This window comes from Schistocerca serialis, chromosome 1 (genome assembly GCF_023864345.2).
Source record: "Schistocerca serialis cubense isolate TAMUIC-IGC-003099 chromosome 1, iqSchSeri2.2, whole genome shotgun sequence".
NCBI lineage: Eukaryota > Metazoa > Arthropoda > Insecta > Orthoptera > Acrididae > Schistocerca > Schistocerca serialis.
In genome coordinates this window covers 89,132,601-89,158,358 of record NC_064638.1, presented here as the reverse complement: position 1 = coordinate 89,158,358, position 25,758 = coordinate 89,132,601, and the positions used below count along the sequence as shown (strand labels likewise).

The following is a 25,758-nucleotide window of genomic DNA, read 5'->3' as shown; positions in this document are numbered from 1 at the left end:
CGTGTAAAATGTCTCGATGTCCAGAAGTGAATGTGTTGAGTCTTTTTAAAATTGAAGGCGAGACTATTCGCAGAAAACCAGTCAAACATACTTTTAAAAATATTGTTTACCATTTCTTCTGTTTCTGTACATATGCTTGGATTATTGACATAACTATTGTTATCTGCAAAATGAAATAATTCTGCTTGTTATATATTAGACGGAATATAATTTAAACATACGAGGAACAATAATAGACCTAACTTGAGCCTTAGGGAACCCCATACATGATTTCTCCCCAGTCAGATTTACGTCCCTGGACTATATTCGTTGGATGTCTGCCTCCGTAGTGTAGCTGTAGCATTACCACCCACCACACAGGGGGGCCGGGTTCGATTCCCGGCAGGGGACTGGGTGTTGTGTGTCCATCATCATCATTGACTCACAAGTCGCCGATGTGGCGTCAACTAAAAAGGACTTGCAATACGGAGGCTGAACTCCCCCGCATGGGGCCTCCTGTCTAACAATGCCATGCAATCATTTCATTGGTTGAATTATTAAGTACAACTTAACTTTTTTTTCATCAGCTATGACAGCATTAATTGGTTGGCTGTACCATCAATCCCATAAAACTTCAATTTATCGAGGAGAATACTATGATTACACAGGCAAATGCCTTAGATAGAACACAAAAAATATCAACTGGCACTATTTTATTATTTAATGGTTGTAAAATTTGATGAGTGAACATGTAACTGCCATTCTCAGAAGAGCAACTCTTCTGAAACCAAAACTCTGACTTATTCGGGATATTACTGTTGCTAAGGTGAGATATTCTAGATTCTATCACCTTCACAAAATTTTGGAAAATGATGTCAGGAGTGAAAGAGGTTGGTAGTTATTGACATCTCTCTTATCACCTTTCTTAAATATAGGTTTAACGATGGTATATTTGAGTCTCTCACGAAAAGTGCCTTGAATTAGTGATGCATTACATATTTCAGATAAAACCGGACTTATTATATGGGAACAAATCTTTATTACTCTATTGGAGATACCATTAAAACCAGTTGAGCTTGTGGGAAAAAGAGGTCAAACCATGAAGTGCATTGTTTATTCCTTGGAAGAGTAACTGATTTTGAGAGTTGGATTTTTTTTTTTTATTTTTATTTTTTACAGCAGTTACTTCCGACTGCAAACTAAAGAAATATCCATAAATATATGTGGTTTGATTTCTGAGTTGCAATCTTTCATTTTTGGAAGAAAATACGAGTTTCTTAATTTCAGAAAGAGAAGATGGTAGTACATTTATAAAATTGACTTTTATGAGAGTTACTTTTCCAACATACTGCTGCGATTTTTCTCTTCGATTTTTTTCCCTATAATTCCTACTACATTTTACTAAATACATTTACTATGTGTAACTCATCATTTATAGCCCTGTTATTAGGGTTAGGGCTATTATTTGTTTTAGGTGCACTGCCCAAATGATAATCCAAAAGGCGGCAAGAATTGAAAATATGCAAAATAAGCCAACATACTTGTCTTTAGGCCAGCACAATGTGAGATGCTCTTAATGTCAGAAAATGTTTGGACGAGCTTTGTAAATTGTTAAACTGTACTTTGGTTCCATTTTGACTTGTTCAAAGTCACATTGCCATAAATAATGCAACAGACTTCATCAGTATCCTAGCCCCTTATGTCACTAAAATTTCTTAATATGCAATTTTATATACACCACTGGCCATTAAAATTGCTACACCAAGAAGAAATGCAGATGATAAACGGGTATTCATTGAACAAATATATTATACTAGAACTGACATGTGATTACATTTTCACGCAATTTGGGTGCATAGATCCTGAGAAATCAGTACCCAGAACAACCACCTCGGGCCATAATAATGGCCTTGATACGCGTGGGCATTGAGTCAAACAGAGCTTGGATGTCATGTACAGGTACAGCTGCCCATGCAGCTTCAACACGATACCACAGTTCATCAAGAGTACTGACTGGCGTATTTTGATGAGCCAGCTGCTCGGCCACCATTGACTAGACATTTTCAATTGGTGAGAGATCTGGAGAATGTGCTGACTAGGGCAGCAGTAGAACATTTTCTGTATCCAGAAAGGCCCGTACAGGACCTGCAACATGCGGTCATGCATTATCCTGCTGAAATGTAGGGTTTCGCAGGGATCAACTAAAGGGTAGAGCCACAGGTCGTAACATATCTGAAATGTAACGTCCACTGTTCAAAGTGCCGTCAATGCGAACAAGAAGTGACCGAGACGTGTAACCAATGACACCCCATACCATGACGCCGGGTGTGGAATGGGAAGCAGTTGTCGAAATGGAAGTATTGCTAGTGGTTGGTGGGATTAATATGGATGGAGGTATTGATGTAGCCATCTTTCGGGTGGTGGTCAACATTGAGGAAGGTGGCTTCTTGGGTTTAGGAGGAATGGGTGAAGCAAGTGGGGGAGAATGTGTTGAGATTCTGTACGAATGTGCATAGGGTGTCCTCAGCCTCAGTCCAGATCAGAATCATCAATGAATTTGAACTAGTTGAGAGGTTTGGGATTTGTGGTGGTTAAGGAGGATTCCTCTAGATGGCCCATGAATAGGATGGGATAGCATGGTGTCATGTGAGTGCCCATTGCTGTACCACAGATTTGTTTGTAGATGATGCCTTCAAATGTGAAGCAATTTTGGGTGAGGGTATAGTTAATAATGGTGACCAGGAAGGGGGTTGTAGGTTTGGAATCAGCTGGGCATTGGGAAAGTTGGTGTTCAACAGTGGAAAGATCATGAGCATTGGGAATGTTAGTGCAGAGAAAGGTGGAATCAGTAGTGATGAACAGGATGCTGTGTGGTAAAGGAACAGGAACTGTGGAGAGTCAGTGAAGGAAATGGTTAGTGTCTATTATTTAGGAAGGTGCTTTAAGGGTAATAGGCTGAAGGCGTTGGGTCCATGAGGGGAGGCATTCTCTCAATGGGGACACAGTAACTAGTTACAGTAGGGTGTCCTTGGTGGATGAGTTGAGGGGCTTTTCGAATGCATGTAGAAAGTAGGAATTCAGGGAATGGTAGACATAAGAAGAGATATAGAGATTCAGATGAGAAGTTCTGGGATGAGGAGAGAGTGGAAATCCTGTTGGATTTCTGGAATGGGGTCACTGTGGCAGTGTTTGTAGGTGGACAAATCTGACAGCTGCCAGAGCTGCCAGGTAATCCCTGCAGTTCAAAACCTATGTTTGAGGGTGGAACTATAAGATCGGGATCAGTTTTTAGGTGGTGGATTGCTGTTCTTTTTGCAGATGTAAGGTTGGCCTCCATGTTGTGGTATGCAATTTTGTCATATGATGACATGATGGAGACCGTGGCTGTTGTTTGAAGACAAATGTTGATGGTGTTAGGACAGCAACCAGCCAAAAATTTACTTTTAGTTCCTTTATTCAAAGGCTACCGTTACTGGTTTCGAATCGTTGTGATTCATCCTCAGACGGTTTACATGCTTTCTTTATGACATGTGGTGTGTTTTTTATAGATTAATTGTCCTAAAATATAAATAATACATAATTATAAACACGCCACATGTTGTGGTATTTGGGGGATGATGGTGAGGCAAGGTTTGCGTTAAGAAATTTGGAATGTTATCAGGGGGTGATTTAGGGGCAGCGAAGGTGAATCACTGTTGGATGGAGAAGGAAATGTAGGGAGGGCGCAACATTGGCTTTGTGTCAAGTCTGGTTGGTAGAGTTGGTAGCTAAAAAGTGTTTCCACTGTAAGGACCAGAAGAAGGAGAGAATGTCTTTGACAAGTCCAGCATTATGGAATTTGGGAGTGGGGCAGAAGGTGAGTCCTTTGGAAAGTCTTTTCACTGAAAGCTCAAAGGTATAGTAGCCTTTATGTTGTGCCTGTCTGTGACTCAACCTCTTTTGTATGTGGTTAGTAGCGATGTATACTTTTCATAATACTGTTGTTATTCCATTCTGTAGTTTCCATTGCTTAACAATGTGATTTTATTGTTTCATTACCAATCATTGCAGAGCTGCAACAAACAAAATACTCTGTGCATTTTGCTGTGTTGGTGTACACTTGGCATGACAAGTGTTGTTCCATCTAATGGCCATAACAGTCAAAAACAGGAACATATTATTTGTACCTGGAAGAGGTAGATCTTATGTGACTGTCACTTAACACAATACACTTCAAATCTACTCGTTTTTTTTTCATACATCACCAGCTCCTTCCCATTTTAGTGCCTTCTTCTTCTTCTTCTTCTTCCTCCTCCCCCCCCCCCTCCCCCCTCCTCCTCCTCCTCCACTGTCCTCTTCCATTTTCTTTTTGTGCTTCCTCAGTTGCTTCATCCATCACAAAATTACATGGAGATGGCATCCAAGACACACACCTTCGCTGCCGAATGCAGTTATTGCTCCGGGCACCACCTCATTTGGTTGTACCAAGAAACCGAACTTTCCACTTGATTTACATGTAACTGAATTGATAAAGATGTGAGAGGTTGAATTGCATGGCTCCAGTTGTAATTCATAGTTCTGTATTCAAGGTTAGTATTTTTTCTACAGTTTGTGAAGTGAGCAGCTTTACTTTTAGAATCAAATCTCTGTAGCCACAATAGAAAGGTGTTGTTTGGTGATATAATAATGACATGTGTTCAAATGATCTGTAGTCATTCAACTGAGAGTTTCATAGTGGTCTTGCCAATGTAGTATAATGCTACAGAACACCTGTAGCTCAATTGTGACATTAGGTGCAAATAAGTGAATAAGTTTCAATGACAAATGACAAATACACGCTTCCAATGTGCGTTCATCGCGATGTCGCCAAACACGGATGCGACTATCATGATGCTGGAAACAGAACCTGGATCTATCTGAAAAAATGACGTTTTGCCATTCGTGCACACAGGTTCGTCGTTGAGTACACCATCGTAGGCGCTCCTGTATGTGATGCAGCGTCAAGGGTAACCGCAGCCATGGTCTCCAACTGATAGTGCATGCTGCTGCAAACATCGTCGAACTGTTCGTGCAGATGGTTGTTGTCTTGCAAACATCCCCATCTGTTGACTCAGGGATCGAGATGTGGCTGCACAATCCGTTACAGCCATGCGGATAAGATGCCTGACATCTCGACTGCTAGTGATACGAGGTCATTGAGATCCAGCACGGTGTTCCGTATTACGCTCCTGAACCCACAGATTCCATATTCTGCTAACAATCATTGGATCTTGATCAACGCGAGCAGCAATGTCAAAATATGATAAACTGCAATCGCGATAGGCTACAATCCAACCTTTTTCAAAGTCGGAAACGTGATGACATGCATTTCTCCTCCTTACACGAGGCATCACAACAACGTTTCACCAGGCAATGCTACTCAACTGCTGTTTGTGTTTGAGAAATCGGTTGGAAACTTTCCTCATGTCAGCACATTGTACGTGTCGCCACCAGCGCCAACCTTGTGTGAATGCTGTGAAAAGCTAATCATTTGCATATCACAGCATCTTCTTCCTGTTGGTTAAATTTCGCGTCTGTAGCACGTCATCTTCGTGGTGTGGGAATTTTAATGGCCAGTTGTATAAATACATTAGTAGGCAGTTACACTAGTACAGAGCACATCATGGAATTCTACTGAGTACAATGGATTTAATAATAAGAACAGGAACACTCTCCTCTCAGAAATTTGCATACTTCTAGCATTAACAGGTAATTTTTGTTTGTCTGAAATCATGTGTGCCTTAATGAGATTAAGGCTTAAATGATTAGCTGTGAATCACTTTGAGTCTTGCTCAGTTACTGTCTGAGTTGTCTCTCCTAAGGTAGAGTTTGTATGCCTGAGCCATCAGCAGACATTATTTAGTACCCCACCTACAGTGGGTACCAATGGCAGCAGTGATGCAGAAATGCTGGAAGTTGCCATCAGGCAACCTACCAGTCTGGCCACAAGAGGCAGGACTAATGCGTCATATGGGCAGTGCCACTAACAAGGATATACACAGGTCTGCAGACTGCACTGGAGCTTATTCCTTGCTGTTTCCAATCTATCATCATATCACAACCCCTCCAACAGCCCTGATTTGTTTTTTGACTGTGTTTTTCGCTACTGTCATATGATCAGTGCATAGCTAATGATGATTCTGACTCTGACTTAGTTTACACTTTTCTACTGAGATTCGACACAAAAGTGACTCAAGAACTTGTCCAATTATGCATTTAATGACACAATCACACACAGTGCCAGTACTATCGCTCATCAGTTCTCGAACTTTGACAACAATAGGTTTCACTGCAGCAGCAGCAACTGCTACAGAACTAAAATAGCAATAGCAACAGCAACAACAGCAAGCACAGCATTATGCTATCCTGGAACTCTCGTGGCAGTGACAACAACATAATTAACTATGGGCTATGTTAATCAAATACTATGATCATCAGACATGTTTTGTTGCAGGTAGGCTAAGGTTTATCAGTGTCACAAACAACATGGATAGTTTTATACAGCATCGACTGCTGCCTTGAAGGGTCTCTCGCAACAGTGCAATTTCAACTGTCACAGTTGTAAAGTTATGTATTATGTAGAATCATTTATTCATGATGTGGTTGTACACCTATTCCCCAATAGGACAGTTATGGCATTGGTCACGTCCACTCCTAGTCTTGGTAAAGATCTTAAGACTGCTGAATTTTTTGGGGCTGCTTCCAAGGCTCAGTATATCACCATTAGTGAAATTTTGATATTAAAAGTGGTCAGTCACTGCGATAATTCTCACTAATCATCTTTTTCTTACATCCCTAAGTCTCACCAGAACTCCCGGTCATTCAAATTCCTGACATCATGAGGGACTTACGTATGTCTGTTGTAATGATTCCCCCTCAGCATCGAGTGTAATAAAAAACTGGTGGGCCGAAAGCATCCTTCCCTCTTGACGCTTACGTCTGTGCCTTGCACGTCAGCAAAGCTACAGTCACACCCCGAGTGTGGGCAACATTATACACAAAACATCTGCCCGCACTGTTCCGCTCACTGTTGAGCGTAGGGCAAATGCTTACACCTAGCAGTTGTCAACAAGCATCATGTAACAACACAGTCCAGTGAAGACACATCTTTCCACATAGTCATGTCAGCTGAGCATACAATCCAGCAAGCAAAGCAGGAGCTAACACTGGCTCACATCATTTCTGGCCAATTAGTGGAGTTCCAACTGGTTAGCTGCAGTGTCATTAATCAATAAAGACATTTATCAGCACCTTGTCTCATCTCTGCTAAAAACTGCCCAGTGGCGGGTCATGTCTTACTGCCAAAAGACACCTCTAGTTGAAGAATTGCCATTTACATCTAAGTATAAGAAAATTGAACACATACATTCTTACGTGTAGATTCAATTGACACTGTTAACATTTTCACTTTATATGCCTTTATAGCATCTAAGTAGTGATCAAAACAGGATCACTTACCAATCTTGATTCTCTCTCTGCATTTTTAGTGCTTTTGTTATGTTGTGCACAAAATTTTGCTGTGAAACCATAACCAATACAAAGAGTTTGCCCTCTACTATTTGCCATCAGAGATGTTCTTCAGGTCGGTCTAACACGGCTTCATTAACTAGGTGTCATTTCCCCGGTATCTAATGGACATCACTAAAAAGTACAATATGTCTACACATATTTGTGGCAATTTTAAAGCAAACAAAAATGCTCAGTCATATGTTGACCTCTAACCTACACCACAGCCAGAGGATTTGTCAACAAAGCTAGCCAGAGAAGACTATTCAAAAACTGTTTTAAAAGATGCATATCTACAATCAAACCAGCTACAGGTCCTAAGCGCGCAATTCAGCATGTTCCTGTGTAATCACTTAACGTTTGGCATTGATAGCATCCCAGTCATATTTCAGAAATAGTTGGCACAACTGATTCATGGTATTCTGCAGAGCACTGACTACTTGGAAAACAATATCACTGTAACAAGAACGAACTTTGCAGTTTCGGAAAAGAATTACGTTATCAGTTAAACATGTGCAGCTTTTCACCCCAAGTATTACATATCTGGGACTAATTCTCAACCAGCAAATATACAGGGTGAGTCACCTAACGTTACCGCTGGATATATTTCGTAAACCACATCAAATACTGACGAACCGATTCCACAGACCGAACGTGAGGAGAGGGGCTAGTGTAATTGTTTAATACAAACCATACAAAAATGCACGGAAGTATGTTTTTTAACACAAACCTACATTTTTTTAAATGGAACCACATTAGTTTTGTTAGCACATCTGAACATATAAACGAACACGTAATCAGTGCCGTTTGTTGCATCGTAAAATGTTAATTACATCCGGAGATATTGTAACCTAAAGTTGACGCTTGAGTAGCACTCCTCCGCTGTTCGATCGTGTGTATCGGAGAGCACTGCAACATACATCGCGTTTCTACAGAATGATCTGCCAACGTTGCTCGAAAATGTCCCACTGGAAACGCGTCGACGTATGTGGTATCAGCATGATTGTGCACCTGCACATTCCGCAATTAACACTAGGCTGATCCTTGACAGGATGTTCGACGGGCGTTTCATAGGACGTGGAGGACGCATAAATTGGCCAGCCCATTCTCCTGATCTTACACCTCTGGACTTCTTTCTGTGGGGTACGTTAAAGGAGAATGTGTGCCGTGATGTGCCTACAACCCCAGAGGATATGAAACAACGTATTGCGGCAGCCTGCGGCGTGTACGACATTCATTACGCCAGAGATTGCAATTGTGTGCAGCAAATGATGGCCACCACATTGAACATCTATTGGCCTGACATGTCGGGACACACACTGTTCCACTCCGTAATTGAAAACGGAAACCACGTGTGTGCACGTACCTCACCCCTCATGGTAATGTACATGTACGTCAGTGAAAAAGACCAATAAAAAGGTGTTAGCATGTGGACGTAATGTGCTGTTCCAGTCTCTTCTGTACCTAAGGTCCATCACCGTTCCCTTTGGATCCCTACGTAATTCGGTGCTCTCCAATACACACGATCGAACAGCGGAGGAGTGCTACTCAAGCGTCAACTTTAGGTTACAATATCTCCGGATGTAATTAACATTTTACAATGCAACAAACGGCACTGATTACGTATTTGTTTATATGTTCAGATGTGCTAACAAAACTAACGTGGTTCCATTAAAAAAAAAAAAGGTAGTTTTGTGTTAAAAAACATACTTCCGTGAATTTTTGTATGGTTTGTATTAAACAATTACACTAGCCCCTCTCCTCATGTTCGGTCTGTGGAATCGGTTCGTCAGTATTTGATGTGGTTTACGAAATATATCCAGCGGTAACGTTAGGTGACTCACCCTGCATTATGCCAATGTGCGACCGAGCCAACATGATAAACTTGCTAGTGCCCAGTAACCAGAAACAACTGTGGACTTTTCTTGGAAAACAATCATCTACTCTGCTAAGTTTATACCCCAAGCAGTGCAAATTGCTCACCCACTAAGTCCACTGTACAAAAACAACACTGGATTTGTGTGGTCAGCAGAATGTCAACAGGCTTTTCAACTATTTAAGGAGTGTGAAAAGAACACAATGCTTGATACCGCATACACCAGGCTTGTGGATGAAGCTCGCAACAGACATGCCGCAGTGTGGGATTAGGGTGGTTCTGTCTCATAAAACACCAGGTGGATCTTAAAGACCCATTGCCTATGCTTCAGAAACATTAACAGTGAATGAAATAAACTATTCTCCCAAATTAATGATAATTTTTGACGTGGAGAAGTTTCATGTATATTTGTATGGCATTAAATTCCACCTATTAAATGACCACAAACCATATCACTTTCTGGGTGTAGGTCCAAGTTCCCAGAAAAAACAGCACAGCACGTGCAGTGGCAGGCATTGTTTTCAAGTAGTTATAACTATGAAACCTAAATTGGCACTTTGGCCAACATGCTAATGCAGACACCCTACGCCATCTTCCCACTGACCCCAATGTCTAGATTAATGGGGAGAAAATGGATTGTTTTGTGCTCAACCAGCACCTACAACAAACCACAGATGAATTCAAACTCACGAGAGTGCAAGGTAGTCACAGTGTCAGTCCACAGCCCAGTTCTGTGCACAGTTTTGTCAGTGACGCAGTCGAGGTGGTCAGAGTGTTCATCAAACCACATTGACAAGTTGTTTCATGATTACTTTGGCAATGTGATACAGTTTCAATGCACAAATGCAGTGGTGTCTCAACATTCGCCTCAGCACCTACAACCACCCCTAGATGAATTCAAACTGATAAGGATCATCCCATAGCGCAGTTCTGGGCACAGTTTTTTCAGTGGCGCAGTCAAAGAGGCAAGAGTGCTTATCAAACCACATTGACAAGTTGTGTCATGACTACTTTGCAATGTGGTACAGACTCAATGCAAAACGCGGTGTCATAACATTAGCCTCAGGTGACTCTTAGTGCCAGTTTATCATTTCATCTCTTCTCCCAATCCTCCAGCTACTTCTTGCCCACAGGGTGATGATGCACATGGAGGTGTTACTTTAGCAGTGCATACATTTACCTAATATTGATGTAGCAATTGAGCATGCATACTATTCCTCTTATGCCTGCTTCCTAAACCAAATAGCCCTGACACAGCATTTCTCTCTGTAGCCAAGTCCATATCACATATGGGAGGGACTGCATATTGATTTTGCTGGGCTATTTCTGGGAGCTATGTAATGAATGCTCTCTCCAAGTTCTCTTTTGTTGCAATGTTGCCACTATCCATCAGTCATGCACTCTTTACACTTATTGCAATCAAGGAAGTGCATCACACACTGGCATATGAGAAAAGTCTCTAGTTTACATCTACACATTTCAAGGCATTCTGGCTCTGTAATGGAATTGAACAATGATTACTGCACAATTCCACCTGGCCTACAACTCAAGAGGCCAGATGGATGATCAGGACATTCAAAAGTCACACGCACAAGGCCTTGCTGACACTGCCAGTCATGAAAGCATTACACAGCTTCCTCATGTGAATATGAACCAATCAGTCTGAAACGTTGCCTGGGCACGAGCATTGAACCCTGCTAAACCTCTTGCGCACCATGCAGTGTGCCTAGCCCAAGTACAAATCTTCCTACATCCAGGATGACTGTTTCTGGGAGCATGCATTTGGCCTGACACCAGTAGAGGCCTCAAGTAGTCGTCACAGGCCATGTTGCAAGCTCAAGGCCCACCACCAAAACCAGCTCTGACCATGAATGCATTCACACACAGTGCTCCCGCTACTTCCAACCTGAGGACTTGATACCCACGCCACCATCATGACACAGCCAGTCTTAACCATGCACTGCATCAACCAACCGCTCACTGGTCCAACCTGCATCCTCACTACCTCAACTCATAAGCACAGAGTTGAGTGTTACCAGGGTCTGACTCCATGGATGGCAAACCACTCCCATGATCCAAGGGCCTCCTATCCCAGTGTAACAACCTAACCACTCTATGCACTGATTAAAGGGGGGAGGAATTTAGTATCCCTGTGTACAGTGGGTGTCAATAGCAGTGGTGACTCAGCGATGCTGCAAATTGGCATCAGAAAAGTCATCCCATCTGGGTGCAAAAAGAGGGACTGGTGTGTCATATGGATGGCAGCTATACGTCAGCCTGTGAACAGCACAGAAACTTGTTCCATGCTGTATTGAGTGTTCCGTCTACTGTCATGTCATTCCACCTACAGCGGACCTGCTTGTTATTGGACGCATTGTTTTTAGCTATTGGTATATATTCAGGGGCAGATGTGAACTCTGACCACAATCTATTGGTTGTGGACTGTAGATTAAAACTGACAAAACTGCAAAAAGGTGGGAATGTAAGGAGATGGGACCTGGATAAACTGAAAGAACCAGAGATTGTAGAGAGTTTCAAAAAAAGCATTAGTGAATGATTGACAAGAACGGAGGAAATAAATACAGCAGAAGAAGAATGGATAGCTTTGAGAGATGAAATAGTGAAGGCAGCAGAGGATCAAGTAGGTAAAAAGACGAGGGCTAGTAGAAATGCTTGGGTAACAGAAGAGGTATTGAATTTAATTGATGAAAGGAGAAAATATAAAAATGAATACAAATGTCTGAAAAATGAGATAGACAGGAACTGCAAAATGGCTAAGTAGGGATGGCTATAGGTCAAATGAGAGGATGTAGAGGCATATATCACTAGGTGTAAGATAGATACTGCCAACAGGAAAACTAAAGAGACCTTTGGAGAAAAGAGAACTACTTGTATGAATATCAAGAGCTCAGATGGAAACCCAGTTCTAAGCAAAGAAGGGAAAGCAGAAAGGTGGAAGGAGTATACAGAGGGTCTATACAAGGGCGATGTACTTGAGGACAATATTATGGAAATGGAAGAGGATGTAGATGAAGACGAAATGGGAGACATGATACTGAGTGAGGAATTTGACAGAGCACTGGAAGACCTAAGTCGAAACAAGGCCCCAGGAGTAGACAACATCCCATTAGAACTACTGATGGCATTGGGAGAGCCAGCCCTAACAAAACTCTACCATCTGGTGAGCAAGATGTATGACACAGGTGAAATACTCTCAAACTTCAAGAAGAATAAAATAATTCCAATTCCTAAGAAAGGAAGTGTTGACAGATGTGAGAATTACCAATCTATCAGTTTAATAAGTCACGGTTGCAAAGTACTAATACGAATTCTTTACAGACGAATGGAAAAACTGGTAGAAGCCGACCTCGGGGAAGGTCAATTAGAATTCCGTAGAAATGTTGGAACACGTGAGGCAATACTGACCCTATGAGTTACCTTAGAATATTTCTAGCATTTGTAGACTTAGAGAAAGATTTGACAATGTTGACTGGAATACTCTCTTTCAAATTCTGAAGGTGACAGGGGTCAAATACAGGGAGCATAAAGCTATTTACAATTTGTACAGAAACCAGATGGCAGTAATAAGAGTCGAGGGGCATGAAAGGGAAGTAGTAGTTGAGAAGGGAGTGAGACAGGGTGGTAGCCTATCTCCGATGTTATTCAATCTGTGTACTGAGCAAGCAGTAAAGGAAACCAAAGAAAAATTTGGAGTAGGAATTAAACTCCATGGAGAAGAAATAAAAACTTTGAGGTTTGCTGATGACATTGTAATTCTGTCAGAGACAACAAAGGATCTGGTAGGGCAGTTGAATGGAATGGACAGTGTCTTTAAAGGAGGATATAAGATGAACATCAACAAAAGCAAAACAAGGATAATGGAACGTAGTCGAATTAAGTCAGGTGATGCTGAGGGAATTAGATTAGGAAATGAGACAGTTAAAGTAGTCAATGACTTTTGCTATTTGGGAAGCAAAATAACTGATGATGGTCGAGGAAGAGAGGATATAAAATGTAGACTGGCAATGGCAAGGAAATCGTTTCTGAAGAAGAAACATTTGTTAACATCGATTATAGATTTAAGTGTCAGGAAGTCTTTTCTGAAAGTATTTGTATGGAGTGTAGCCATGTATGGAAGTGAAACATGGACGATAAATAGTTTAAACAAGAAGAGAATAGAAGCTTTTGAAATGTGTTGCTACAAAAAATGCTGAAGATTAGATGGGTAAATCACACAACTAATGAGCAGGTACTGAACAGAATTGGGGAGAAGAGGAATTTGTGGCATAACTTAACTAGAAGAAGGGATCGGATGGTAGGAAATGTGCCGAGGCATCAAGGGATCAACAATTTAGTATTGGAGAGCAGTGTGGAGGGTAAAAATCATAGAGGGAGACCAAGGCATGAATACACTAAGCATATTCAGAAGGTTGTAGGTTGCGGTAGGTACTTGGAGATGAAAATACTTGCACAGGATAGAGTAGCATGGAGAGCTGCATCAAACCAGTCTCTGGACTGAAGACCATAACAACATACATTCAGTGTGACTATAACAAGGATTCTCGCTCTTTTTACAGTTTACGCTCTAATATTGGGAGCAGACTGAAAATATTACTTTTTGAATAGCTCTTTGAAGTTAGTGGAAGATCATATTTGTCGATTAGAAACAAGTGTGGCCCTACTGACCCTTGTGGGATCCTGCATGTTATGTTTCCACTTTACAACCATACGTTTCATGCCTGTGAGGCAGTTCTGTCAATGAGACCTTCTGCCTCCCATTATGGAACCGCGTGTGTCCACTCCAATAGAACCTTTGAATGTGTGCAATACTGGAGCTGTGTTGATGCAGGTTTCTAAAAACTAACTGCATGAGCATATAAGGAAGAAACGCAACACAGACGGTGTATTTGTTGGGCCCTTATGAAATCATTAAATTTTCCTTCGCATTCCCCAGTTCTCATCTATGCAAGCAGCTTCACCGTAAAGTACACCCTAACAACTTTTCCCAGTAGTGTTTAATCCTGACCCACCATTTGTTAAGACATAAGTGTTCAATAAGAAGTTTTGTTTACGATAACATATGTAAAATATATGAAGTTGTCCTCAACCCAATGTTGGCTTGAACACCACAGTGATTTACCAGACATGGCCATGATGGTAGTGGTACACTCTTGCCATCATCTGATGTTTGAACCGACATAATCCGGACAGTCTTGGAATTGGACCTAACACTAATGTGAACACTCGACCAAAGTGCCACTTTTAGTATTTTACATTTACAAATCATTGTCAGAGGTGAAAGAACTGATAAGTGACATAATAAATCCTTGATCTGTCGGAGACCTGACACCTGGACCTTAGGATTAGTAACCTGAAACTTATTCACTGATTTTCACCTAGTGTCACAATTGAGCTACAGGTGTTCTGCAGCATTATACTACATTGGCAAGACCACTATGAAACTCTCAGTTGAATGATTACAGATCATTTGAACACGTGTCATTATTATATCACCACACAACACCTTTCTGTTGTGGATACGGAGACTTGATTCTAAAAGTAAAGCTGCTCACTTCACTTCACAAACTGTAGAAAAAATACTAACCTTGAATACAGAACTATGAATTACAACTGGAGCCATGCAATTCAACCTCTCACATCTTTATCAATTCAGTTACATGTAAATCAAGTGGAAAGTTCGGTTTCTTGGTACAACCAAATGAGGTGGTGCCCGGAGCAATAACTGCATTCGGCAGCCAAGGTGTGTGCCTAGGATGCCATCTCCGTGTAATTTTGTGATGGATGAAACAACTGAGGAAGCACAAAAAGAAAATGGAAGAAGACAGTGGAGGAGGAGGAGGAGGGGGGGGAGGAGGGGGGGAGGAGGGGGGGAGGAGGTGGGGGAGGAGGGGGGGGGGGAGGAGGAGGAAGAAGAATCAGAAGGCACTAAAATGGGAAGGAGGTGGTGATGTATGAAAAAAACGAGTAGATTTGAAGTGTACTGCGTTAAGTGACAGTCACATAACATCTACCTCTTCCAGGTACAAATAATATGTTCCTGTTTTTGACTATTATGGCTATTAGATGGAACAACACTTGGCATGACAAGTGTACACCAACACAGCAAAATGCACAGAGTATTTTGTTTGTTGCAGCTCTGCAATGATTGGTAATGAAACAATAAAATCACATTGTTAAGCAATGGAAACTACAGAATGGAATAACAACAGTATTATGAAAAGTATACATTGCTACTAACCACATACAAAAGAGGTTGAGTCACAGACAGGCACAACATAAAGACTACTATACCTTTGAGTTTTCAGTGAAAAGACTTTCCAAAGGACTCACCTTCTGCTCCACTCCCATATTCCATAATGTTGGACTTGTTAAAGACATTCTCTCCTTCTTCTGGTCCTTACAGTGGAAACACTTTTTAGCTACCAACTCTACCAACCAGTCTTGACACAAAGCCAATGTTGCACCCTCCCTACATTTCCTTCTCCATCCAACAATGATTCACCTTCGCTGCTCCCAAATCACCCCCTGATAACATTCTAAATTTGTTAACCGCAAACCTTGCCTCACCATCATCCCCCAAATACCACAACATGGAAGCCAACCTTACAACTGCAAAAAGAGCAGCAACCCACCAACTAAAAACTGATCCCGATCTTATAATTCCACCATCGAACACAGGTTTTGAAGTCAGGGATTACCTGGCAGCTCTGGCAGCTGTCAGATTTGTCCACCTACAAACACTGCCACAGTGACCCCATTCCAGAAATCCAACATGATTTCCACTCTCTCCTCATCTGAATCTCTGTATGTCTTCTTATGTCTACCATTCCCTGAATTCCTACTTTCTACATGCATCCGAAAAACCCCTCAACTCATCCACCAAGGACACCCCACTGTGACTAGTTACTGTGTCCCCATTGAGAGAATGCCTCCCCTCATGGACCCAACGCCTTCAGCCTATTACCCTTAAAGCACCTTCCTAAATAAGAGACACTAACCATTTCCTTCACTGACTCTCCACAGTTCCTGTTCCTTTACCACACAGCATCCTGTTCATCACTACTGATTCCACCTTTCTCTGCACTAACATTCCCAATGCTCATGATCTTTCCACTGTTGAACACCAACTTTCCCAATGCCCAGCTGATTCCAAACCTACAACCCCCTTCCTGGTCACCATTATTAACTATACCCTCACCCAAAATTGCTTCACATTTGAAGGCATCATCTACAAACAAATCTGTGGTACAGCAATGGGCACCCACATGACACCATGCTATGCCATCCTATCCATGGGCCATCTAGAGGAATCCCCCTTAACCACCACAAATCCCAAACCTCTCACCTAGTTCAAATTCATTGATGATTCTGATCTGGACTGAAGATGAGGACACCCTATGCACATTCCTACAGAATCTCAACACATTCTCCCCCACTTGCTTCACCCATTCCTCCTAAACCCAAGAAGCCATTTTCCTCAATGTTGACCACCACCTCAAAGATGGCCACATCAATACCTCCATCCATATCAATCTCACCAACCACTAGCAGTACTTCCACTTCAACAACTGCTTCCTATTCCACACCAAGAAGTCTCTCCCATTAAACCTAGCCGGCCGCGGCCATTCCGAAGTGACAAACAGTCGCTCTCCATATATATATCACGGTTCTCAGTGAGGCCTCCACACACCGAAATTACCCTCCCAACCTTCTACAGAAGCAGGTCGCCCATACCTCAACTCTCTATCCACCTACAATCCCCCCCCCCCCCCCCCCACACACACACACACCATCCAGCCATTTTGGAGCACTCTCATCGTGACTACCCATGAGTGGAGCAACTGAATCACATTCTCCATTAGTGTTTGAATTGCCACTTATTGTGCCCTGAAATGAGGAATATCCTACCCACTACCTTTCCCACCCCTCCCACAATGGTATTTTGCTGCCCAATGAACCTGCGCATCGTTGTCCATCCCTACTCCACACCCACTCCCAACAACCCCTTGCCTCATATTCCTGCAACAGACCTAGATGCAAGACCCATCCCATATGTCTTCCCACCACCACCTACTCCAGTCTGTTCACAAGCATCAGGCAGGGCTACCTGTGAAACCAGACACGTGATTTACAACCTAAGTTGAAACTGCTGTGCTGTTTCCTATGTAGGCAAGACAACCAACAAGTCATCCACCCACATGAATGGCCACCACAAATTGTGGCCAAGAAACAGCTGGACCACCAGTTGCTGAACATGTGGCCCAACACAATGTGCTTCACTTCAATGACTGCTTCACAGCCAGCACCATCTGTATCCTTTCTACAACATTAGCTTTTCTGAACTGTGCAGGTGGGAACTCTGCAGTGTATCTTATGTCTCTCCTTGTGTACTGCCCCCCCCCCCCTCCCCACCAAACCACCCCACTGCACCTAGTAGTCCTACCCTATCCTCACAACATCCCTGCATGCTTCCACAAGCAGCACACACCCTCCCACACTCCTAACATGCTATCCCTTTCCCTCCCTGTCCCAGCCTCCACCTTACTCCTCACTGACCATTTCTGCCAAATCACAAAACTGTTGCAAGCAGAGTGAATTTGGATTGCAAGCCGTCCAATGTTTTGGATTGTATTAAACCGAATAAAATCCTAAAATGTTTAGATACATCTTTTAGCTATTGTAACAATCTCGATAACCAAATAAAGAGGCAAACTGTGGCATGACTGCAACAGAAGTATCCTGCACATCATTAACTAGCATGAGGCTCATTGAGCTGCAGGGAGCAAGTGCATTGTTGCCTGACACTAAGAAGCTATGTACACATATTTTATATTGTTATAAAACTGTGATTGTTCTTATTCAACTAGTGTGCACATCATTAGTGCTGTCATTTTTGGAGGTAGTGAATATGTGAAGTTTGCAACTCAGTAAACCACCTTTTCTTTTCTTTTTTTGGACTGGTTTTATAGCACTTGTACGCTGTGCAGTTCAGTAGCACAACATACAAGTGTAAGGCTGTAATTCCATAGGTTATGGGTTTGATCTCCAATTAGTTCTGTGATTTTTTACAGCACTTCCCCTAATCTTCCCATCTGAAAATTCTCTGAGTATGAGAAAGATGACAATTAGCACCACATTAAACTGTATACCCATCTAATAACTCAAATGAAAATATTGTACGTATATTTTAATGTATTCAGTGCACCAATTGACATGCATTTAATGCATTATTACTGGGTAAAAATGAGTTCCCTAGTCATCAGCTCATGATTCGGTGACTAATAGAATTGGCAGTGTGATACTTTTTTCCTCCTGTGCTAAAATCTTGAGAATTATTTTGGATTTTTTTTCCTATTTTGCAATGAAAACAACCTGCAAATATGCTGCAACTGAACTAGTTGTCATATTTCTTCAACATTGCGAAGATATATGTGGTTGTCTGGGTATGGCTAATTTTATATCATTTCGTGCGTCACTTCTTTCCCCACCAGTAGATATTGGTCTGCACAAAAAGGAAAGTGGAAAAATGGACAGAAGAGGTGAGAATTGGAGACAGTAAAGCAAAGATGTATCAGTGGTATGTCTTGACATTTTTGAAAACCATTAGTGAACTCTTCTGAACTTGCTAGGCACATCTGAAGCTAAAGTTAAGCTAACAGCAAACTGCATTTGGATGCATACAGTTGTGAAGACACTTTGACTGAAAATGGCAACAAGACCGTGTGCAAGTTCACTGGAGGCAGATTCTTATTATGCAGAGAATCCCCAATAGCTGAAATGATACAAGAATCTAGTGTCAAGAATCCTGGAAAAGTTCAACGTATCCAATCAAATGTGCTTCCAGAGCAAGACGATAATAACTGATCAATGAGCATATACTGGTTCAAGAGGAAACTGGACATTGGTTTTAATAATGAAGGGGTGTGTTAATGGTTATATTCTGTGCCCAACATTCCAGTATTTGGATGTTTGTCTTTTGAGCTAAAATATAACTCTCACTTTCTTGACAGCCTAATGTGAGGTGTATGCATTGGGAAGCACATGAAAGAATGGGCCGTCATGAAAACGCAATCGACCATTGTGAATGCTTCATACAGTGGAGTTAATATGAAAGAAATATCATAGGACTAGTGAAAACTGAGTGACAGAACTCTACAAAATGACATTGTCGACACAAAGGAAAAATTGTGCATCACCTTAAAAAGGCTTATTCATGTGTAAAATACCAGGCAATGCAAAATTTGGCTTTGTATGAATATAAAGCACAGCTATACGGAGACAATTACATCCCCAGAGCAGGAAACCTCCATCTATAAAATCTACACACCAATTTTGATCCTGTCATGAAAGAACACCTCATCCAAATGGAATACCAATCAGGCACCATACCTTACCCACACCTTACTAACTCTTGCTTCTTCAAAACAAGCTCATTCATCTGATGTCATGTGCTGTTCACAGGATAGATAAAAAAAAATCTACTCACCAAGTGGCGACAGATCACACACATAAAAGACGGTCGTAATTGGCCAGCTTTCGCAACCAGTGGCTTATTCTTCAGACAGAAGGGTTTAAGGGGTGAAGGAAAAGGACTGGAGAGGCCTAGGGAAAGGGGTAGATTTCGAGAAAATCACCGCACGGGATGAGAAGGAAAGTCTCAAGAAAGAGTTACTGGCTCAGAAAGCTTACCAATTACAAACGTCTTTAGTGTGTATGTTCTGCCGCCGTTTCGTTAGTAGAATTTTTTATCTATCCAGTTACATTATTTAATCTACTCAGTAAGATATATAAAGCCAAATATTACAAGGTTTTGCTAACTTAACTACTGTTTGGATGTATCATGGGTAGATACCGAAAGCTGTCTTTCCTTTATTTTTTATTATCAAAATAAGCCAGAAAGCCTTGTGAATGACATCCTGTGTCAACTGGTAGAGGATGGAATGGAAGATTCTAGGCCAAAGTGCAATGACAATGATGAAGTGGTAACGCATCAAAAGAATGGAGTTAACCATAAGATTGAGGGCAAAAATAATCTATCTATGTTTGTGGACTGTCTTAACCACTCTTTGAATTTAGTGGGTGAGCATTCAGCCAACCAAGATATGACTACGACACTATTCTTTAGAGCTATGCAAGTGCTCCAGCATTCCTTTTCTAGCTCAGAGGTGTGCTGAGAGACACTTGAGCTGTGCCTGGAATTGTTATGTCTGAAAGTGGGACCATGTGGAAGGCAAAAAGACAAGCAGTACATCCAACTAGCAGTATCTTGTAAAGACAGTTCAATTTTTGAAAGGCATGATGCAATAATTATGAGACTCAGAAGAGCAGATCTGATGGAAGTCAACGGGCAACCACACTCTGAGCTATGATTCACTCACTGCTGGGATGCTACAAAAAAAATTCTAGCTCACACAGATAGAGTTCAAAAAAGCTAAAAGTTACTTTCTTGAACTTCCATGGCTTTGTACATGATGTGAGGGCTCCTCATGGCAATTTCTGTAAAGAAACAGACAAGTAAGTGAGTAAGCTACTTCGGGAAGAATGAGACCTATGGGAAGAATGAGATGTCAACAATGCAAGGAGCATCAGATAAAGAAAGTTGATGGCTAGTTGAAGTTCAGAGATTCAGGCTGTGCAAGAAATGGAAAGGTGATACAAGGAATGCTGGAATTTTTCACGCAAAAATGAAAGTACGATTCTCATCACTAAATTACAAATGGACAAAAAGTCATGGTTTCTTCTCGACACAGGAAGGCTGTACTATGATCCGGAAATGTTGGACTTCAGGACACTGCTATGAAGCCACAATTACATCTTACTATCATGAAGAAGAAGAACTCGTGCAGTTCATTGTCTTCCCAAGTGTAAGAGTACCTACCCAATTACCAGTACTGTTGATGGCCAGTGTCTTCACTGTTAGATGTGGTAGATCCTTTAACAAACTGAAGCTCGTATTTTCATTCATCAGGGAACTTATGGGACAAAGTAGGCTCACTAGCCTTGCTGTGCTTACTATTGAGAGAGAAGAGAAATATAGTCATAATTTTAATGGAATGAGTGAAAATAATGCAGCAGTGAAAGCATGAAAGGAATTTTTTTCATAAAGACGACAATTTACAAATAGAAAGTTTTTAAAAATATCAATAATTTATATACTTGTTAAAGCAAATATTATTCAAAATTATTAGAATTTCAGATCATAATTTTTTTAATGTGTTTGTGAACACAATGACCTGAAGAACTTTACGGAGGTAAAGAATAGGACTAATGCATTACATCAATTTTCAATGTCATAACAACAAAATACCCTTCCTTTTGGCAACAATTTAATTTTTCTTCTTTAGTGTAGGAATACAATTAAGATGTAGCAAGATCTTGCAGTTTTTTGTTAAAGAAGGCACTGATTCTGCACAATGAGAAAAAATATAAAAGTATGAGTTTTCACTAAATATTCTTAATATTAATATATTGTAGGGATTGATTTGAAACACTGTATTTTCTTTCTGCACTAGCATAACGTTGATTTTGAGATTTTCTATTACCAAATAACTATAGTCATTAATGATTTATACCAGCAAGTCTGTAACAAAATTTAATTATTCCTATTTAATGAAACACTGCCACACTGCATTTTCATGACACCTCACATTTTTAATAGTCTCAGAGGTTTGGAATGGGGACTTCTTGTCAAAACAGGTAGACCTAACCGAAGGGTTCAAGACAAAAATTACTCTTGCTCAAGGTTCTCAACAGTTAACGAACTGTATCAGCATTGCAATTTTGCTTAATTGCTACATTTAAATACACGAAACCAACACGTTGGTGGGAGGAGTAAAAGGGTGAGTATCAAACAAAAAATATTTGTGGCAGGTTGACAGGGAGTGGAGAAAGGGGCTAAGTCAAAGTCTGACATGCGGGCGTCACCTGCGAAACATCATGGTGGTGTGACGTTTCTAAGAGCTAAAGGGCAGCAGTCTATTCCCCACGCATTCTGGATTCACTTTTTCTTAGTTTCCCTAACGCACATAAGGCTATACCCACAGTAATAGTTCATGCCCACATGATAATTAAATTAGATATACTTTTTGTTTCCTTAATCAATAATGTGTAGGTTCTCAAGCAACAAGAATACACAAAAACTCTTAAACGTTATTTCATTTCAGAGGTCACATCGAACCTAGCCAATCACAAAATATGTAAATGTGTAACACACTGAGGTGCACATGAAAATCAGTTTGAATTTACGCTGAACACATTATGGTACTGAAGATACGCCGACATTATTATACAAAACTCATTTTATTTGATATTATTAACAAGGTATTTTCATAAATCAGTTCTACTAGAAAATTCGTCATTGGAATAGAGTTTGTCACCAATGAATCCCTCCCTGTACCTAAACATTTTACGGTCACTTGCAAAACTATTTATGTTGCTGGAAGTCATTGCTACTTTTAAACTAGCTCCACGTTTTAGCAAATTCAAGAAATTAGTATATTTCATGTTCTGTTCAGATGATTACAGTGGAACTCAATGGTGTTTTACATCAGTATTATTCGTCACTACCACCAATTAATTTGTAGGCTGTACCAAAAGCCGTATTCATTCATGGTGCAAAAATGAGATGTGAAGCGTTTTTCTAAATGATAAAAACAGTCCACTGATTGGAATGCACAACAACCCTCATTAGCAGGCCACGTAAAAGTAACACGGATAACAGGGTTCCGGTCTGTTTTTCAATATATGTGCAGTATTCGTTAATAGAAGCTGAACATATCTCAAGTTGAGAAACGTTGATAATCAATCTGTAATACAATTTTTAATACATAAATATAAAACGTACACAGAATGCTTCACAGTTCTCAATGTTGAATGTCCTAAAGAATAACAATATCGTGTACATCGGTGCGACTGTTTGGGTATATTTTCGTATTTGTTACGGATATACCTTGAGACAAAATGCAATCTCCTAATGGCATACTTTTATTTCTGACGAATATTTTAAATTCCCTATAACAGGAGCTGCCGCTACTAATCATATAGATGATATTGTGAGACACAGTAATTTCCTACCTGTATATCTTTGTTTTGAGCATAAATTTTAAATTTGAGAATACTGGTAAAATATTTTCTACTTTTACTGTGTCTACACCAGCGAATACAGAACTGCTACACCCTAAAACACGTTAATGACATCACTACAATGAATGTAAATACACACACCACACCACTGCAACAACAGTGTCAAACAAGTTGACGTATACTCACAGATAATGCACACTGCGAAATAACCCAGGTCAATCGATCCGGTTGGCGTCAGTGAACAATGACGGAAGACCACTCACGACGTTTTTCCACAGATAACAAAAACTCGCACATCCATCCCCCAACCACAGGAGCCAATGAACTGGCTATGGAACCACCCTACTGGCTCACTGTCAAGTTAGTTGGCGTAACAGATAGAAAACTTAAAAGTCGTTTTAAGTTATTGGCCTGATTTTCATTCCGCACCACCATCCATGAGCTTCAGTAACAGGCACTAGGTGTATCTGCTCTCATTCTGCATTCTGCACCAACATCTACATCTGTACTCCGGCAGACACCTTAGGGTTGTATCTTAGGGTACCACTGGAACTTCCTCACTTTTCTATTACAATCGCAAATGATCTGCGGGAAGAACAGTTGTTGGTTAGCCATGCGAATTCGGATCTCTCTTATTTTATTTTCGTTGTTTTTTCGCGAGATACACACAGGGAAAGATGTATATTAACTGACTCTTCTAGGAACATATGCTCTCGCATTTGAAAAGTAAATTGTGATGCCCAATGCCTCTCTTGTTGTGTCTGTCACTGGAGTTCACTGAGAATCTCTGCGAAGCTTTTGGGCTTATTAAATGAATCTGTGAAGAAATGCGCTCTTTTTCTTTGGATCTTCTCTATCTCCTCTATTAATCCTATTGTACAGATCCTGCACTGATGACCAATATTCAAATATTGGTCGATGCGAGTTTTTGCAGCTACCTAGTTTGTCAATGGACTGCGCTTCCTGAGAAGTCTTCCAGTGAATCTCAGCCTGGTATATGACTTCCCTACATTTAGTTTAATGTGGTCGCTCCACTTTGAGTCGCTCTGTAAGCATACTCCCAGATATGTAATAGATGTGGCTGCTTCCAATTAATGTTCTGCTATCACATAATTATGCAGTAATTAAAGCCATTTTAAGGAGCGATCGACACAAGTGGCCAAATGGGGCACTATGCTGCGAGGTGTGTCAGATGTACCCAAATGCAGTATCTGTGTACAGGGTGTACAGTAACACAAATACTAGCGAAAATTAACAAGAGTGAAAGCATATGAGAAGAAAAGCAAAACCACTCCAGTAAACATGGCTTGGCAAACGAGCCACATACAAAATAACTGTGACTGTGTGTTTATGATCTGCTTCTGACTTCAGCAGTAAATGTTCTCCTAATTAGTAAGAATGTCTTTGAAATATAAACTTTCCAATTAAGTCCCAATCTAATTGGGTCGAATTTCACCCCTTGGCTTACATTAACAAGTAATGTAATATTATTTCAGTATATTACAATTTATGTGTGAGTTTTCTTCACATGTAACATCTAACTCACAGTATGCTTAAAATTTTGATTTAAAATTCGATGATTGTTTTTGTCACATATTTTACAGTGGAAAGTAAAATAATTTATTAAGAATTAAAAAATTCCGCCGATAAACTAAAAAAATAACAGAAAGTCTATATTTTATGCTTTCTTCTCAGTTTAATAGATCGGACTTTCTGACTGATGATATAACTATACAAAAAGCCGTGCATTACTTTAAAAAATGATTTTTAATTATTTTAATATTTAGCACTGAATAAGATCCTGACATTTGTTTTCGTTTCAGAGGATTGTATATGCAGGACTTGCTTTAAACGGAAAAAAGTTCGATTTCCATATTTGCTAAATTTGGGTTTGTTTTGATAGTATCACCAAGAGCTCAATGTGGCATGGAAGAAATAAGGGGGGGGGGAGGGGGGGAGCAACTGATACATCGTCATGTAGGAAAATGTTATCGAACTGAACCTTACAATAATGCCTCTTTCTGACTGTTTATGGGCAATTCGTTACTTTTTTATGATGCAGATCCTTGCAATAAGCATCGATTCTCTGCAGATATCCCATCATTTTGTTACGATTTCCTAGTATTGGAGCTTCTCTGTATATTTGTGAAAACCCTCACGAAAATTCCGACTATATCCACCAGGTAGTTTAAGTATGCTGGTGAATGTCTTGCACCATTCCCCTGGGATATGCCCAAAGGTACTTGTGAGGATTTCGTTAGATTAAGAATGACATG

The 25,758-nt window shown here is 40.7% G+C and overlaps 1 protein-coding gene across 1 annotated transcript in view; it reads right to left on the bottom strand.

Annotated features, from left to right (window-relative positions):
- LOC126462401 (uncharacterized) overlaps positions 1 to 23,640 on the bottom strand; it is a 108,376-nt gene extending 84,736 nt beyond the window's left edge. Inside the window, exon 1 of the mRNA XM_050096070.1 lies at positions 23,474 to 23,640. Coding sequence (XP_049952027.1) covers positions 23,474 to 23,496 — 23 coding nt within the window. The 5' untranslated portion in view covers positions 23,497 to 23,640. The remainder of the gene's footprint in view (positions 1 to 23,473) is intronic.
- Positions 23,641 to 25,758: the final 2,118 nt, after the last annotated feature.